The following is a 17,500-nucleotide window of genomic DNA, read 5'->3' as shown; positions in this document are numbered from 1 at the left end:
CGACCTCATATCTCCACACACGACCTCACACAACCTCACATCTCCACACACGACCTCACACCTCCGCACACGACCTCACACCTCCACACACAACCTCACACCTCCGCACACAACCTCACACAACCTCACACCTCCACACACGACCTCACACCTCCACACACGACCTCATATCTCCACACACGACCTCACACAACCTCACATCTCACACACGACCTCATATCTCCACACACGACCTCACACAACCTCACATCTCCACACACGGCCTCACATCTCCACACACAACCTCACACGACCTCACATCTCCACACACGACCTCACACCTCCGCACACGACCTCACATCTCCAAGGGCGACATCACACCTCCACACACAACCTCATCTCAATCCCCACTCTGGAACTTTTACTGGAGAAGCAAAGACATTCCCGTCTCCATTTGTCCTCCTACAGAGGATCCTTCCTGACGAAGAAGCAGGACCAGGCGGCTCGCAAAATCATGCGCTTCCTCCGCCGCTGCAGGCACAGGTACACACACACGCACACACACACACACGTGCCTAAACATACACACATTAGTAATAACTGGTATTTGAGCACTAATATCACATTGTGTATATTTACATTTATTTATTCTATCATTATATATTATTATATTTTCATATTTTACATTTGTTTATTAGACTTTATATACATATTTGTATGTATGTGTGTATGTGTGTGTGTGTGTGTGTGCAGGATAAAGGAGCTGAAGCAGAGCAAAGAACTGGAGAGAAGAGGCCTTACCACCTGATCACACACCCACGCACACACATATACACCCCTCACCCCACACACACACTCACACACACACTCACACACACATATATATATATATACTTTCTGTAGAATCCTACATGATCATGTTTACAGGTCAGAGTTAAACAAACACACACACACACACACACAGTGCCTCTCTCTCTCCTGTGTGTCGAGGACTGAACTCCTCCTTAGGCTGCGCTTTATCTCTTGCTGTGTGTGTGTATGTGTGTGTATGTGTGTGTGTGTGTGAGCTTTTGTGCTGCAGTTGGACTTCAGGAGGAGTGTGTGACCAGAGAGAGAGATCAAGCCTTGCTGCCCATCTCTCTGGCTAAAGAGCGACTGAAGAGCTTCCAGAACTTTTCTTTCATCTCACTGTCCACGCAGAACTAAGAGAGAGAGAGCAGCCTTTACACACACACACACACACACACACACACACACACACTCACACCTGTACAGGTATACACACCTGTCTCTATCGTATACACACACTTCTATATTCTACAGAAAGAGGTGATTGTCTTGCATTGTCTTGAGTTTATTAACTGATATGAGGTGTTTTAGGCATGTTTGTTTATTATTATAACTCGATGTTTACCTGCTCAGGGGAGGGGCCTAATGCTTTACCGCCCCGCCCACTGATCCATTTAAGTCTTACACTTCTAAAACAAGGGAGGAGAGAAAGAGAGAGAAAAAGGGAGAGCGAGAGAGATTCTGTACCAATTCAGCCGGTGTGTGTTGTTTCCAAAAAAGTCTTAACAATATATTATACGTATATACAATATATTTATATTGATTATAATATTGTTTATGACACAGCCTCTACTGGTGCAGCAGCCTAGATTCACTCCACTCTGTGTGTGTGTGTGTGTGTGTGAGTTTGAGAGTGTACTGACCCGGCCAGTCAGACTGGCTGGTCAGCAGTGAAGCTGGACACTCATCATTATTTTTGCTGTTGTTTACAGTTTTGTTTACCAATCAATTAATGAGATGAATTAGCAGTTAATTAATGTAACTGTTTGACAGGTCATTAATGAAGTTAATTGACAGCTGAATTAAGAGGGTTGTTTGAATTAATGTAATGATTTGACTGAACAATTGAATGAGTGTTTGTTTGTTTGTTTGTTTGTTTGTTTACCTGTAAATCTTTTCCTATATAACCTGTCTTAATCAGCTGTAAGTTAATTACTGTGTTAATGAGCTGTGCCCAGGCAGAGTCAGTCGTGTGTTTACCAGCAGCGTCGGGTTATTTACATCATTACTGTAATAAATAAACATCATGTCTCCATAGCAACCATTTCACTGATTAAACAGTATACACAAACTCAGTCAGGGTGGAGGTTTGGGGGGGGGTTTAGTGTGAAACGCTGGGTTCTAGGTAAGCTCCCCCAGTCAGAGCTGTTCTACAGTGGAGGTTCTAGATAACCTCCCCCCGTCTGAGCGGTTCTACAGTGGAGGTTCTAGATAAGCTCCCCAGTCAGAGCTGTTCTACAGTGGAGGTTCTAGATAAGCTCCCCCAGTCAGAGCTGTGGTTCTACAGTGGAGGTTCTAGATAAGCTCCCCCAGTCAGAGCTGTGGTTCTACAGTGGAGGTTCTAGATAAGCTCCCCAGTCAGATCTGTTCTACAGTGGAGGTTCTAGATAAGCTCCTCCAGTCAGAGCTGTGGTTCTACAGTGGAGGTTCTAGATAAGCTCCTCCAGTCAGAGCTGTGGTTCTACAGTGGAGGTGAAGGGAAGCAGACGTCTGAAGCTCTAATAAAAGCTCCTCACAGAAAGTTCTTCACCTAATGGTGATGAAGACGCTGCCTGATGCCTGAGACACGGTTCTACCAGAGTTCTGAGAAGAGTTCGGCTCTAGAACCTGCTTTTAAAATCAGATCATTAAAATGGTGGAGGGATACATATGGGCTGTATCTGTGTTGTAGTCATGGCGACCGACACCTGCTTCCATTCTCCTCCACTGTACAGAGATCAGAGTGGGTCAGTTTCACACTCCGGGTTCTGGAGGAGTTTGTTCTGGTTCGGATGTTGAGCAGTGATTGTGTTTATGATCAGCAGAGGTCTGAAAGCTCACACTAACACACACACGCTCAGTATGAGCTGTAGGCTGTGGTCCAGCAGAGGGATGGGGGAGGTGGGGGTGTAAGGTGGGGGTGTTTCTGATGGTGCAGTGCCTTTAAGTCTTTTTTTACGGGGTGTAAGGACACAGTCCAGCGCTGCTCTTGCGCTCACACTCGTTTGTTTCTGCTCAGTAGAATTGAACCCGTGTTGTTGATGATGCGTAGTCGTGCGGTCAGTTCTGCAGACGAGCTGACCTGTAGGTCAGTCCTGTACAGCTCCGCGTGTTCTGACGGACGGCTCGTTCTCTGCCCGGGGGGGGGGGGGGGGGGGGGCTGTTATGCATTAATGTGTATATAGTGTACAGTACGGAACTGTTGAGGATATATATATATATATATATATTTAAATGAAGTTAATACGTTTGCTCGCTTGCTAAAAATATTCTAATATTAAGGTTTTTGTTCTTCGGAAATGTGAACCTCTACATTCTGCATGATTCTGGTTCTGTTTGGGTTGGTTTGCTTTGAGACTGTTTGGCATGAGCTCCTTTAACTCACTGCTGGTGTTTAAGCTTCTCTGTTTGGACTGTTTTCACTGTAAATTCAGTTTCTTGACCTTTCTGCAGATGTTCAGGCTGTTTTGCTATTTTTCATTCATCATTAAAGGAGGTTAAAGTGTCCGGTGTTTTCTGTCTGCTTCTTCCTCTTCTTCAGAAAGACTGCATTAAATAGAAATTAAATAGAAATAGAGAACCTTCTCGTGAGTGCTGAGAGACAAAGCACCTGAAACTCACAGGAAGAACTCAGGATGGTCTGGGATGACCATACACACCTGACCAAAATGTCTGAAGAGACCTGAGAACAGTGATGCTCTCCATCCAGCCTGGCAGAACATTAGGATTTGCAGACCCTCCTCTCAACCCAGTAAACAAAGGCAGAGAGGGGTGAGAGTGCATCCTGAACCCCCCCCCCCCCCGCCACCCCCCCGTGTGAGACCCTCATAACCCCTCAACACACCCCACTCTCCATAACCCCTCAACACACACCCCACTCTCCATAACCCCAATCAATGGTTGATTTGAGGAATGTTACTGTTCTTCCAGATTCTGTAATCTCTCTTGGAGTTTCTTTTTTCACAGGGAATAGTCTGTGAGGTGGGGTTGGAAACAGGGCAGGGAATAGTCTGTGAGGTGGGGTTGGAAACAGGGCAGGGAATAGTCTGTGAGGTGGGGTTGGGAACAGGGCAGGGAATAGTCTGTGAGGTGGGGTTGGGAACAGGGCAGGGAATAGTCTGTGAGGTGGGGTTGGAAACAGGGCAGGGAATAGTCTGTGAGGTGGGGTTGGAAACAGGGCAGGGAATAGTCTGTGAGGTGGGGTTGGAAACAGGGCAGGGAATAGTCTGTGAGGTGGGGTTGGAAACAGGGCAGGGAATAGTCGGTGAGGTGGGGTTGGAAACAGGGCAGGGAATAGTCGGTGAGGTGGGGTTGGGAACAGGGCAGGGAATAGTCTGTGAGGTGGGGTTGGGAACAGGGCAGGGAATAGTCTGTGAGGTGGGGTTGGGAACAGGGCAGGGAATAGTCGGTGAGGTGGGGTTGGAAACAGGGCAGGGAATAGTCTGTGAGGTGGGGTTGGGAACAGGGCAGGGAATAGTCTGTGAGGTGGGGTTGGGAACAGGGCAGGGAATAGTCGGTGAGGTGGGGTTGGAAACAGGGCAGGGAATAGTCTGTGAGGTGGGGTTGGAAACAGGGCAGGGAATAGTCTGTGAGGTGGGGTTGGAAACAGGGCAGGGAATAGTCTGTGAGGTGGGGTTGGAAACAGGGCAGGGAATAGTCGGTGAGGTGGGGTTGGAAACAGGGCAGGGAATAGTCGGTGAGGTGGGGTTGGGAACAGGGCAGGGAATAGTCTGTGAGGTGGGGTTGGGAACAGGGCAGGGAATAGTCTGTGAGGTGGGGTTGGAAACAGGGCAGGGAATAGTCTGTGAGGTGGGGTTGGGAACAGGGCAGGGAATAGTCTGTGAGGTGGGGTTGGAAACAGGGCAGGGAATAGTCTGTGAGGTGGGGTTGGGAACAGGGCAGGGAATAGTCTGTGAGGTGGGGTTGGAAACAGGGCAGGGAATAGTCTGTGAGGTGGGGTTGGAAACAGGGCAGGGAATAGTCTGTGAGGTGGGGTTGGGAACAGGGCAGGGAATAGTCTGTGGGAACCTCTGGGATTAAACTTTATCCTGCAGTACAGTGAACTGAAGCTGCATTGTTGTTGTGCTGTAGCACTTGTTTGGTTTGTTAAGCGTGAGAAAATGTGTGTGCGTGTGTGTGTGTGTGTGTGTGTGTGTGTGTGTGTGTGTGTGTGTGTGTGTGCGCGTGTGTGTGTGTGTGTGTGTATGCACAATGTAAGGCCTGTGGGAGATTGTCATTCAAACATGCTAATCATGATTGTGAGTGTGTGTGTGTGTGTGTGTGTGTGTGTGTGTACCGGGTTGGTGGGTAAATCCGTGTTGGACAGAAAGAACAAGTCCAACCTTTCTCTGCAGGCAGGGGGAGGATAAAGGGGAGGGGTCAGGGAGGCGTGGAGGGAGGGGAGAGTGAATGGAGGAGTGAAACCCTGCAGATGTAACATACATGTTCTCCTTCTGTAACTCACACTCCTACCCTGCCCCGCGGCTTTGTGTGTGTGTTCCCCTAGTGAAGCCCACACAGTTTGGGACGAGGGATGCAGGCAGGGTGGTCTCGTAGATCACTACACTGGAGAGCGAGACATGGGTTCTAATAAAACCAATATCCAAAATATAATAGAAAGTTCTAATATATGAATATAATCCCAGGCTGCGTTCCAACCCGTAAGCCGCTCACTCACGTCTTTACCAGCAGTGCATAGAGGTGTGTGAAGGTGGAGCTGAGGTGTGTGAAGGTGGAGCTGAGGTGTGTGAAGGTGGAGCTGAGGTGTGTGAAGGAGCACTTAGCATTTCTGGAGTTGTACTTGAGTTGAAGTGCCTCTTGAGATTTTTAAAATTCTTGGGATGAGGGTGCACACTCGCTCACACTTCAGCTGTCAATCACAGATGATTGACAGGTGGAGCTTTGGAAAGGCTCTAATCCCTGAATGGAGTGTGTTCCTCCTGCTCAGGCCTGATGAATAAAGCGATTTGGGTTCACACACTTTACTTTTGCTGGCACACACACTTCCAGCTCCTGACCCCACACACACTGACCGCTCCTCTTCCATATCATCACTGTCTCGCTTTCTCAGAGTGTTAACCCCCGAGTGACACGATTGTTGTGTGATTAACACTCACACACACACTGACACACACTCACACACACTCACACACGCACGTCAGCATGCACTCTTTAAAAGCTGCAAAAGCCGCTCAGACAGACTGTGGTGGAAGAGAAGATCAGCAGACAGTCGGGAACATCATGAACCTTCAGTCAGAGAAGAAACTTCAGCACAGGGTGAGCCTCCCACACAGATCAGCACTAAACCTCACCTAAACCTCTAAACGTCTTATCATCTAAACTTCTAAACTTCTAAACCTCTAAACCTCTAAACGTCTTATCATCTAAACTTCTAACTCTCTAAATGTCTAAACTTCTAAACCTCTAAACCTCTAAACGCCTTATCATCTAAACTTCTAAACCTCTTAACCTCTAAACCTCTAAACGTCTTATCATCTAAACTTCTAAACTTCTTAACCTCTAAATCTCTAAACGTCTAAACCTCTAAATGTCTTATCATCAAAATCTCTAAACTTCTAAATCTCTAAACCTCTAAACGCCTTATCATCTAAACTTCTAAACCTCGAAACGTCTTATCATCTAAACTTCTAAACTTCTAAACCTCTAAATGTCTTATCATCTAAATCTCTAAACCTCTAAACGCCTTATCATCTAAACTTCTAAACTTCTAAACCTCTAAACTTCTAAACTTCTAAACCTCTAAACGTCTTATCATCTAAATCTCTAAACGTCTAAACCTCTAAATGTCTTATCATCTAAATCTCTAAACTTCTAAACTTCTAAACCTCTAAACTTCTAAACTTCTAAACTTCTAAACCTCTAAACGTCTTATCATCTAAACTTCTAAACTTCTAAACCTCTAAACGTCTTATCATCTAAACTTCTAAACTTCTAAACCTCTAAACGTCTTATTATCTAAACTTCTAAACCTCTAAACATCTTATCTAAACTTCTAACTCTAAATGTCTAAACGTCTTATCATCTAAAACTCTAAACCTTTAAACACCTTATCATCTAAACTTCTAAACCTCTTAACCTCTAAACCTCTAAACGTCTTATCGTCTAGATCTCTAAACGTCTAAACGTCTAAACCTCTAAATGCCTTATCATCTAAACCTCAAAACTTCTAAATCTCTAAACCTCTAAACGCCTTATCATCTAAACGTCTAAACCTCTAAACCTCTAAACGCCTTATCATCTAAACTTCTAAACCTCTAAACGTCTTATCATCCAAACTTCTAAACCTCTAAATGTCTAAACGTCTTATCATCTAAATCTTTAACCGTCTAAACCTCTAAACGTCTTATCATCTAAATGTCTAAACCTCTAAACGTCTTATCATCTAAATCTCTAAACCTCTAAACGTCTTATCATCTAAATCTTTAACCATCTAAACCTCTAAACGTCTTATCATCTAAATCTCTAAACGTCTAAACCTCTAAACATCTTATCATCTAAATCTCTAAATGTCTAAACGTCTAAACATCTAAACGCCTTATCATCTAAACTTCTAAATCTCTAAATGTCTAAACCTCTAAACTTCTAAACATCTTATCATCTAAATCTCTAAACGTCTAAACCTCTAAACGCCTTATCATCTAAACCTCTAAACCTCTAAACATCTTATCATCTAAATCTCTAAACGTCTAAACGTCTCATCATCTAAACTTCTAAACGTATAAATGTCTAAACCTCTAAATGTCTTATCATCTAAACTTCTAAACCTCTATATGTCTAAGCCTCTAAACGTCTTATCATCTAAACCTCTAAACGTCTTATCATCTAAATCTATAAACGTCTAAACCTCAAAACGTCTTATCATCTAAATCTCTAAACATCTAAACCTCTAAACGTCTTATCATCTAAATCTCTAAACATCTAAACCTCTAAACGTCTTATCATCTAAATCTCTAAACTTCTAAACCTCTAAACGTCTTATCATCTAAACTTCTAACTCTCTAAATGTCTAAATTTCTAAACCTCTAAACGTCTTATCATCTAAATCTCTAAACATCTAAACATTTAAACCTCTAAACGCCTTATCATCTAAACTTCTAAATCTCTAAATGTCTAAACCTCTAAACCTCTAAACATCTTATCATCTAAATCTCTAAAGGTCTAAACCTCTAAACGCCTTATCATCTAAACCTCTAAACCTCTAAATGTCTTATCATCTAAATCTCTAAACGTCTAAACGTCTAAACCTCTAAACATCTTATCATCTAAATCTCTAAACGTCTAAACGTCTCATCATCTAAACTTCTAAACGTATAAATGTCTAAACCTCTAAATGTCTTATCATCTAAACTTCTAGACCTCTATATGTCTAAGCCTCTAAACGTCTTATCATCTAAACCTCTAAACGTCTTATCATCTAAATCTCTAAACGTCTAAACCTCTAAATGCCTTTCCATCTAAACTTCTAAACCTCTAAACATCTTATCATCTAAATCTTTAAACGTCTAAACCTCTAAACATCTTATCATCCAAATCTCTAAATGTCTAAACCTCTAAACGTCTTATCATCTAAATCTCTAAACGTCTAAATGTCTAAACCTCTAAATGCCTTATCATCTAAATCTCTAAACGTCTAAATCTCTAAACCTCTAAATGCCTTATCATCTAAATCTCTAAACCTCTAAATGTCTAAACCTCTAAATGTCTAAACCTCTAAACGTCTTATCATCTGAATCTTTAACCATCTAAACCTCTAAACGTCTTATCATCTAAATCTCTAAACGTCTAAACCTCTAAACCTCTAAACGTCTTATCAACTAAATCTCTAAACGTCTAAACCTCTAAACGTCTAAACCTCTAAACCTCTAAATGTCTTATCATCTAAATCTCTAAACGTCTAAATGTCTAAACCTCTAAACATCTCATCATCTAAATCTCTAAACGTCTTAACATCTAAATCTCTAAACGTCTAAACGTCTAAACCTCTAAACGTCTTATCATCTAAATCTATAAACTTCTAAACCTCTAAACCTCTAAACGCCTTATCATCTAAACTTCTAAACCTCTTAACCTCTAAACCTCTAAACGTCTTATCATCTAAACTTCTAAACTTCTTAACCTCTTAACCTCTAAACGTCTTATCCTCTAAATCTCTAAACGTCTAAACCTCTAAATGTCTTATCATCAAAATCTCTAAACTTCTAAATCTCTAAACCTCGAAACGTCTTATCATCTAAACTTCTAAACTTCTAAACCTCTAAACGTCTTATTATCTAAACTTCTAAACCTCTAAACGTCTTATCTAAACTTCTAACTCTCTAAATGTCTAAACGTCTTATCATCTAAAACTCTAAACCTTTAAACACCTTATCATCTAAACTTCTAAACCTCTTAACCTCTAAACCTCTAAACGTCTTATCGTCTAGATCTCTAAACGTCTAAACGTCTAAACCTCTAAATGCCTTATCATCTAAACCTCAAAACTTCTAAATCTCTAAACCTCTAAACGCCTTATCATCTAAACGTCTAAACCTCTAAACCTCTAAACGCCTTATCATCTAAACTTCTAAACCTCTAAACGTCTTATCATCCAAACTTCTAAACCTCTAAATGTCTAAACGTCTTATCATCTAAATCTTTAACCGTCTAAACCTCTAAACGTCTTATCATCTAAATGTCTAAACCTCTAAACGTCTTATCATCTAAATCTCTAAACCTCTAAACGTCTTATCATCTAAATCTTTAACCATCTAAACCTCTAAACGTCTTATCATCTAAATCTCTAAACGTCTAAACCTCTAAACATCTTATCATCTAAATCTCTAAATGTCTAAACGTCTAAACATCTAAACGCCTTATCATCTAAACTTCTAAATCTCTAAATGTCTAAACCTCTAAACTTCTAAACATCTTATCATCTAAATCTCTAAACGTCTAAACCTCTAAACGCCTTATCATCTAAACCTCTAAACCTCTAAACATCTTATCATCTAAATCTCTAAACGTCTAAACGTCTCATCATCTAAACTTCTAAACGTATAAATGTCTAAACCTCTAAATGTCTTATCATCTAAACTTCTAAACCTCTATATGTCTAAGCCTCTAAACGTCTTATCATCTAAACCTCTAAACGTCTTATCATCTAAATCTATAAACGTCTAAACCTCAAAACGTCTTATCATCTAAATCTCTAAACATCTAAACCTCTAAACGTCTTATCATCTAAATCTCTAAACATCTAAACCTCTAAACGTCTTATCATCTAAATCTCTAAACTTCTAAACCTCTAAACGTCTTATCATCTAAACTTCTAACTCTCTAAATGTCTAAACTTCTAAACCTCTAAACGTCTTATCATCTAAATCTCTAAACATCTAAACATTTAAACCTCTAAACGCCTTATCATCTAAACTTCTAAATCTCTAAATGTCTAAACCTCTAAACCTCTAAACATCTTATCATCTAAATCTCTAAAGGTCTAAACCTCTAAACGCCTTATCATCTAAACCTCTAAACCTCTAACTGTCTTATCATCTAAATCTCTAAACGTCTAAACGTCTAAACCTCTAAACATCTTATCATCTAAATCTCTAAACGTCTAAACGTCTCATCATCTAAACTTCTAAACGTATAAATGTCTAAACCTCTAAATGTCTTATCATCTAAACTTCTAGACCTCTATATGTCTAAGCCTCTAAACGTCTTATCATCTAAACCTCTAAACGTCTTATCATCTAAATCTCTAAACGTCTAAACCTCTAAATGCCTTTCCATCTAAACTTCTAAACCTCTAAACATCTTATCATCTAAATCTTTAAACGTCTAAACCTCTAAACATCTTATCATCCAAATCTTTAAATGTCTAAACCTCTAAACGTCTTATCATCTAAATCTCTAAACGTCTAAATGTCTAAACCTCTAAATGCCTTATCATCTAAATCTCTAAACGTCTAAATCTCTAAACCTCTAAATGCCTTATCATCTAAATCTCTAAACCTCTAAATGTCTAAACCTCTAAATGTCTAAACCTCTAAACGTCTTATCATCTGAATCTTTAACCGTCTAAACCTCTAAACGTCTTATCATCTAAATCTCTAAACGTCTAAACCTCTAAACCTCTAAACGTCTTATCATCTAAATCTCTAAACGTCTAAACCTCTAAACGTCTAAACCTCTAAACCTCTAAATGTCTTAACATCTAAATCTCTAAACGTCTAAACGTCTAAACCTCTAAACGTCTTATCATCTAAATCTATAAACTTCTAAACCTCTAAACGTCATCATCTAAATCTCTAAACATCTGAATCTCTAAACGTCATCATCTAAATCTCTAAACGTCTAAACCTCTAAACGTCTTATCATCTAAATCTCTAAACATCTTATCATCTAAACTTCTAACTCTCTAAATGTCTAAACTTCTAAACATCTTATCATCTAAATCTCTAAACTTCTAAATCTCTAAACCTCTAAATGCCTTATCATCTAAATCTCTAAACTTCTAAATGTCTAAACCTCTAAACGTCTAAACCTCTAAACGTCTTATCATCTAAATCTCTAAACGTCTAAACCTCTAAACGTCTTATCATCTAAACTTCTAACTCTCTAAATGTCTAAACTTCTAAACGTCTTATCATCTAAATCTCTAAACATCTTATCATCTAAACTTCTAACTCTCTAAATGTCTAAACTTCTAAACGTCTTATCATCTAAATCTATAAACTTCTAAACCTCTAAACGTCATCATCTAAATCTCTAAACATCTAAATCTCTAAACGTCATCATCTAAATCTCTAAACATCTAAATCTCTAAACATCTAAACATTTAAACCTCTAAACGCCTTATCATCTAAACTTCTAAATCTCTAAATGACTAAACCTCTAAACCTCTAAACATCTTATCATCTAAATCTCTAAAGGTCTAAACCTCTAAATGCCTTATTATCTAAACCTCTAAACCTCTAAATGTCTTATCATCTAAATCTCTAAACGTCAAAACGTCTAAACCTCTAAACATCTTATCATCTAAATCTCTAAACGTCTAAACGTCTCATCATCTAAACTTCTAAACGTATAAATGTCTAAACCTCTAAATGTCTTATCATCTAAACTTCTAAACCTCTATATGTCTAAGCCTCTAAACGTCTTATCATCTAAACCTCTAAAGGTCTAAACCTTTAAACGCCTTATCATCTAAACTTCTAAACCTCTAAACATCTTATCATCTAAATCTTTAAACTTCTAAACGTCTAAACCTCTAAACATCTTATCATCTAAATCTCTAAACGTCTAAACCTCTAAACGTCTTATCATCTAAATCTCTAAACGTCTAAACGTCTAAACCTCTAAATGCCTTATCATCTAAATCTCTAAACTTCTAAATCTCTAAACCTCTAAATGCCTTATCATCTAAATCTCTAAACCTCTAAATGTCTAAACCTCTAAATGTCTAAACCTCTAAACGTCTTATCATCTAAATCTTTAACCGTCTAAACCTCTAAACGTCTTATCATCTAAATCTCTAAACGTCTAAACCTCTAAACGTCTAAACCTCTAAACGTCTTATCATCTAAATCTCTAAACGTCTAAACGTCTAAACCTCTAAATGCCTTATCATCTAAATCTCTAAACTTCTAAATCTCTAAACCTCTAAATGCCTTATCATCTAAATCTCTAAACTTCTAAATGTCTAAACCTCTAAATGTCTAAACCTCTAAACGTCTTATCATCTAAATCTTTAACCGTCTAAACCTCTAAACGTCTTATCATCTAAATCTCTAAACGTCTTATCATCTAAACGTCTTATCATCTAAATCTCTAAACTTCTAAATCTCTAAACCTCTAAATGCCTTATCATCTAAATCTCTAAACTTCTAAATGTCTAAACCTCTAAACGTCTAAACCTCTAAACGTCTTATCATCTAAATCTCTAAACGTCTAAACCTCTAAACGTCTTATCATCTAAACTTCTAACTCTCTAAATGTCTAAACTTCTAAACGTCTTATCATCTAAATCTCTAAACGTCTAAACCTCTAAACGTCTTATCATCTAAATCTCTAAACATCTTATTATCTAAACTTCTAACTCTCTAAATGTCTAAACTTCTAAACGTCTTATCATCTAAATCTATAAACTTCTAAACCTCTAAACGTCTTATCATCTAAATCTATAAACTTCTAAACCTCTAAACGTCTTATCATCTAAATCTCTAAACTTCTAAACCTCTAAACCTCTAAACGTCTTATCATCTAAATCTTTAACCGTCTAAACCTCTAAACGTCTTACCATCTAAATTTCTAAACTTCTAAACCTCTAAACGTCTTATCATCTAAATCTCTAAACTTCTAAACCTCTAAACGTCTTATCATCTAAATCTCTAAACTTCTAAACCTCTAATCCTCTAAACGTCTTATCATCTAAACTTCTAAACTTCTACACCTCTAAACGTCTTATCATCTAAATCTCTAAACTTCTAAACCTCTAAACGTCTTATCATCTAAACTTCTAAATCTCTAAATGTCTAAACCTCTAAACGTCTTATCATCTAAATGTCTAAATCTCTAAATGTCTAAACCTCTAAACGTCTTATCATCTAAATCTCTAAACCTCTAAATGCCTTATCATCTAACTCTCTAAATGTCTAAACCTCTAAACGTCTTATCATCTAAATCTCTAAACGTCTAAACCTCTAAACGTCTTATCATCTAAATCTCTAAACGTCTAAACCTCTAAACGTCTTATCATCTAAACGTCTAAATCTCTAAATGTCTAAACCTCTAAACGTCTTATCATCTAAATCTCTAAACCTCTAAATGCCTTATCATCTAACTCTCTAAATGTCTAAACCTCTAAACGTCTTATCATCTAAATCTCTAAACGTCTAAACGTCTAAACGTCTTATCATCTAAATCTCTAAACGTCTAAACCTCTAAACGTCTTATCATCTAAACGTCTAAATCTCTAAATGTCTAAACCTCTAAACGTCTTATCATCTAAATCTCTAAACCTCTAAACATCTTATCATCTAAATCTCTAAACTTCTAAACCTCTAAACATCTAAACGCCTTATCATCTGAACTTCTAAACCTCTAAACGTCTAATGGTCTAATCATCTAATCGTCTAAACCTCTAAACGATGTTGTTAATGATGTTGTTGATGTTGGTGATGATGATGTTAATGATGTTGTTGTAGGTAATGGTGTTGTTGATGTTGTTAATGATGTTGGTGATGATGATGTTGATATTGTTAATGATGTTGTTGATGTTGGTGATGATGATGTTGATGATGTTGTTGTAGGTAATGGTGTTGTTGATGTTGTTAATGATGTTGGTGATGATGATGTTGATATTGTTAATGATGTTGTTGATGTTGGTGATGATGATGTTGATGATGTTGTTGTAGGTAATGGTGTTGTTGATGTTGTTAATGATGTTGATGATGATTTTGATATTGTTAATGATGTTGATGTTGGTGATGATGATGTTGATGTTGTTATTGTTGATGATGTTGGTGATGATGATGTTGATGTTAAAGATGTTGTTGTAGGTAATGGTGTTGTTGATGTTGTTGGTGATGATGTTGATGTTAATGATGTTGTAGGTAATGGTGTTGTTGATGTTGTTAATGATGTTGGTGATGATGATGTTGATGTTAATGATGTTGTTGTTGTAGGTAATGGTGTTGTTGATGTTGTTGTTGGTGATGATGATGTTAATGATGTTGTTGTAGGTAATGGTGTTGTTGATGTTAATGATGTTGTTGTAGGTAATGGTGTTGTTGATGTTGTTAATGATGTTGTTGTAGGTAATGGTGTTGTTGATGTTGTTATTGATGTTGTTGTAGGTAATGGTGTTGTTGTTGTTGGTGATGATGATGTTGATGTTGTTAAGGATGTTGTTGATGTTGGTGATGATGATGTTGATGTTGTTATTGTTGATGATGTTGATGTTGTTGTTATTGTTGATGATGTTGATGTTATTGTTGTTGATGTTGGTGATGATGATGTTGATGTTGTTATTGTTGATGATGTTGATGTTGTTGTTATTGTTGATGATGTTGATGTTGTTATTGTTGATGATGTTGATGTTATTATTGTTAATGATGTTGTTATCGCCGTTAGCTGTCTAAGCCGTTGCTGGAGCGTCGAAGGCGTGCTCGTATTAACGCCTGCCTCGGAGAGCTCCGAACACTCCTGCTTCAGTCACATGCTGCACAGGTAAGAGCCAATCAGAGCAGAGATTAGTTCAACAATCACCCTGATTTGCGTACACAGGTTAACACATTCAGAGCAGCAGTGTGTGTGTGTGTGTGTGTGAAGTTGTAACTGTCCTGAAGCTTTTTTTTTTTTAAGCTACTTTTGTGTTCAGGGCTGCCGTCCCTCTAAACTGGAGAAAGCTGATATCCTGGAGCTGACCGTCCGCCACCTGCGCTCTCTGCAGCACACACACTCAGGTCAGTCACTCGAACACAGACCCAGAACCAGAACTCTCCCAGACCCAGAGGAGCTGCGTGTGTCCGGATCAGCAGACCAGACCTTAGACTGGCCAAGACTTTCAGACGGGTTCACACTGAGCTCCATTCGGTCAGGTTGATTTCATAATAATCAAGTTTCTGTTTAAACTGGTTTACAGTAACCTGAACTGGTTTACAGTAATCTGAACTGGTGTTGACGTATCTGAAGTGGTTTAAAGTAAACTGAACTGGTTTGGAGTAAACTGAACTGGTTTAAAGTAATCTAAAGTGGTTTAGAGTAAACTGAACTGGTTTAGAGTAATCCGAACTGGTTTGGAATAAACTGAACTGGTTTAGAGTAATCCGAACTGGTTTGGAGTAAACTGAACTGGTTTAGAGTAATCCGAACTGGTTTGGAGTAAACTGAACTGGTTTAGGCCAGTTTAAAATAGCCTAAAATGAAAGCTGCTCTGTTGCTGTTTAGGTGGAAGGGGTGTGTGTGTCAGCGTGGGGTACAGTGTGTGTGTGTGTGAAGGGAGGCGTTTCCTCTACCCTGCTTCATGGGCCGCGAACAAGCCGGACGCAGCGCTGCAGGGCCACAGAGTGTGTACCACACTGACCACTCAGACAGCGTCCCAGCACACACACCAACACCTTCACCAGGAGAAGATGTCCAGCAGCAGCTCCAGCACACACCCCGCGGTGTGGAGACCCTGGTGATGCAGTGTGTTTGTGTTATGATGCACTTATGACCCATGTAAATATTAATAACACGTAATAAACAGTGACTGAAAACCCATGCGTTCCTCTCTTTAAACATCTGTAAACGTTTTACGTTTCTTATTAACTGCTGTAGGCTGAATGGGTGGAGCTAAACTGCTGTAGGCTGAAAGGGTGGAGATAAACTGCTGTAAGCTGAAAGGGTGGAGATAAACTGCTGTAGGCTGAGTGGGCGGGGCTAAATGACTGTGGGCTGAAAGGGTGGAGCTAAACTGCTGTAGTCTGAGTGGGCGGGGCTAAATGACTGTAGGCTGAAAGGGTGGAGCTAAACTGCTAGAGACTGAATGGGTGGGGCTAAACTGCTGTAGGCTGAAAGGGTGGGGCTAAACTGCTGTAGGCTGAATGGGTGTAGCTAAACTCACACACAGACAGTGTGAGGGATGGCTGAGGTATCTGTACTGGTGCAGTAAGAACAGTCAGCAGTGCTCTGTCCAATATCCGAACCCAGAGTAATATCGTTTATTCAATTACCCCTACAGACCTCAATACCCGTAACCACGGCAACCCAGCGACACCCAGCAGCTCAGCCTAATACTCCTAAAGAAACACACACGCTTACAAACAATAAACACACATTTAACAAAAGAATAAATACACACTTCAACAAGAAACCCCCCTCTCTCTCTCACACACACACACACACACACACACACACACACAGCCTCAGCAGGTGGCTGCTCTGGAGCTGGCAGGTCTCTGTGACTGACTCAGACACACACACACAAAGTCTCTATCTGACAGACAGACACTAATGGGCATCCTGGGGGATCAGTTCCTGGAGAGCTCCATGCTCAAGCCAAATTTTTCCCAGAATCCACTCAGTCTGTGCCACACACACACACACACACAAACACAAACACACACACACACACACACAAACACAAACACACACACACACACACACACAAACACACACACACACACACACAAACACAAACACACACACACAAGCACACACACAAACACACACACACATCACAGCAGTTAGCAATGTGTGCTGGATGGAAAAGGGCGAGACCTATGGCCCAGTTCTGCTAGCCTGGTCAGAACCGTGTGAGCTCTCTGTCACAGCGCTGCAGGAGGGCCCAGCCTAGAAATGTGCTGAAGTCAGAGGTTTGAGCCCTGTGGTGCAGCTCCACAGTGAGGCAAGCTTCAGAAGTGTGTGCTGGAGAGGGAGGGATGGGTTCTGTGGCGTAGCTCCGGGGCAGGGCCTGGCGGTAGGTGGA

General features: G+C 39.8%; 2 protein-coding genes across 3 annotated transcripts in view; one reads left to right on the top strand and one right to left on the bottom strand.

Moving 5' to 3' along the window:
• Window positions 1–1,507, top strand: part of camta2 (calmodulin binding transcription activator 2) — a 7,314-nt gene extending 5,807 nt beyond the window's left edge. For both annotated transcript variants that reach the window (XM_072697216.1, XM_072697215.1), the window contains 2 exons: window positions 448–522; window positions 733–1,507. In XM_072697216.1, the coding sequence (XP_072553317.1) occupies window positions 448–522; window positions 733–787 (130 nt within the window). In that variant the 3' untranslated portion in view covers window positions 788–1,507. The remainder of the gene's footprint in view (window positions 1–447; window positions 523–732) is intronic.
• A 15,919-nt stretch (window positions 1,508–17,426) lies between these two features.
• LOC140576987 (growth hormone secretagogue receptor type 1) overlaps window positions 17,427–17,500 on the bottom strand; it is a 2,135-nt gene continuing 2,061 nt past the window's right edge. The window contains exon 3 of the mRNA XM_072696731.1: window positions 17,427–17,500. This exon is cut by the window's right edge and continues 213 nt beyond it. Coding sequence (XP_072552832.1) covers window positions 17,427–17,500 — 74 coding nt within the window.

This window comes from Salminus brasiliensis, chromosome 14 (genome assembly GCF_030463535.1).
Source record: "Salminus brasiliensis chromosome 14, fSalBra1.hap2, whole genome shotgun sequence".
NCBI lineage: Eukaryota > Metazoa > Chordata > Actinopteri > Characiformes > Bryconidae > Salminus > Salminus brasiliensis.
The sequence above is the reverse complement of the archived record's forward strand: the minus strand, read 5'-3'. Positions and strand labels throughout refer to the sequence as shown.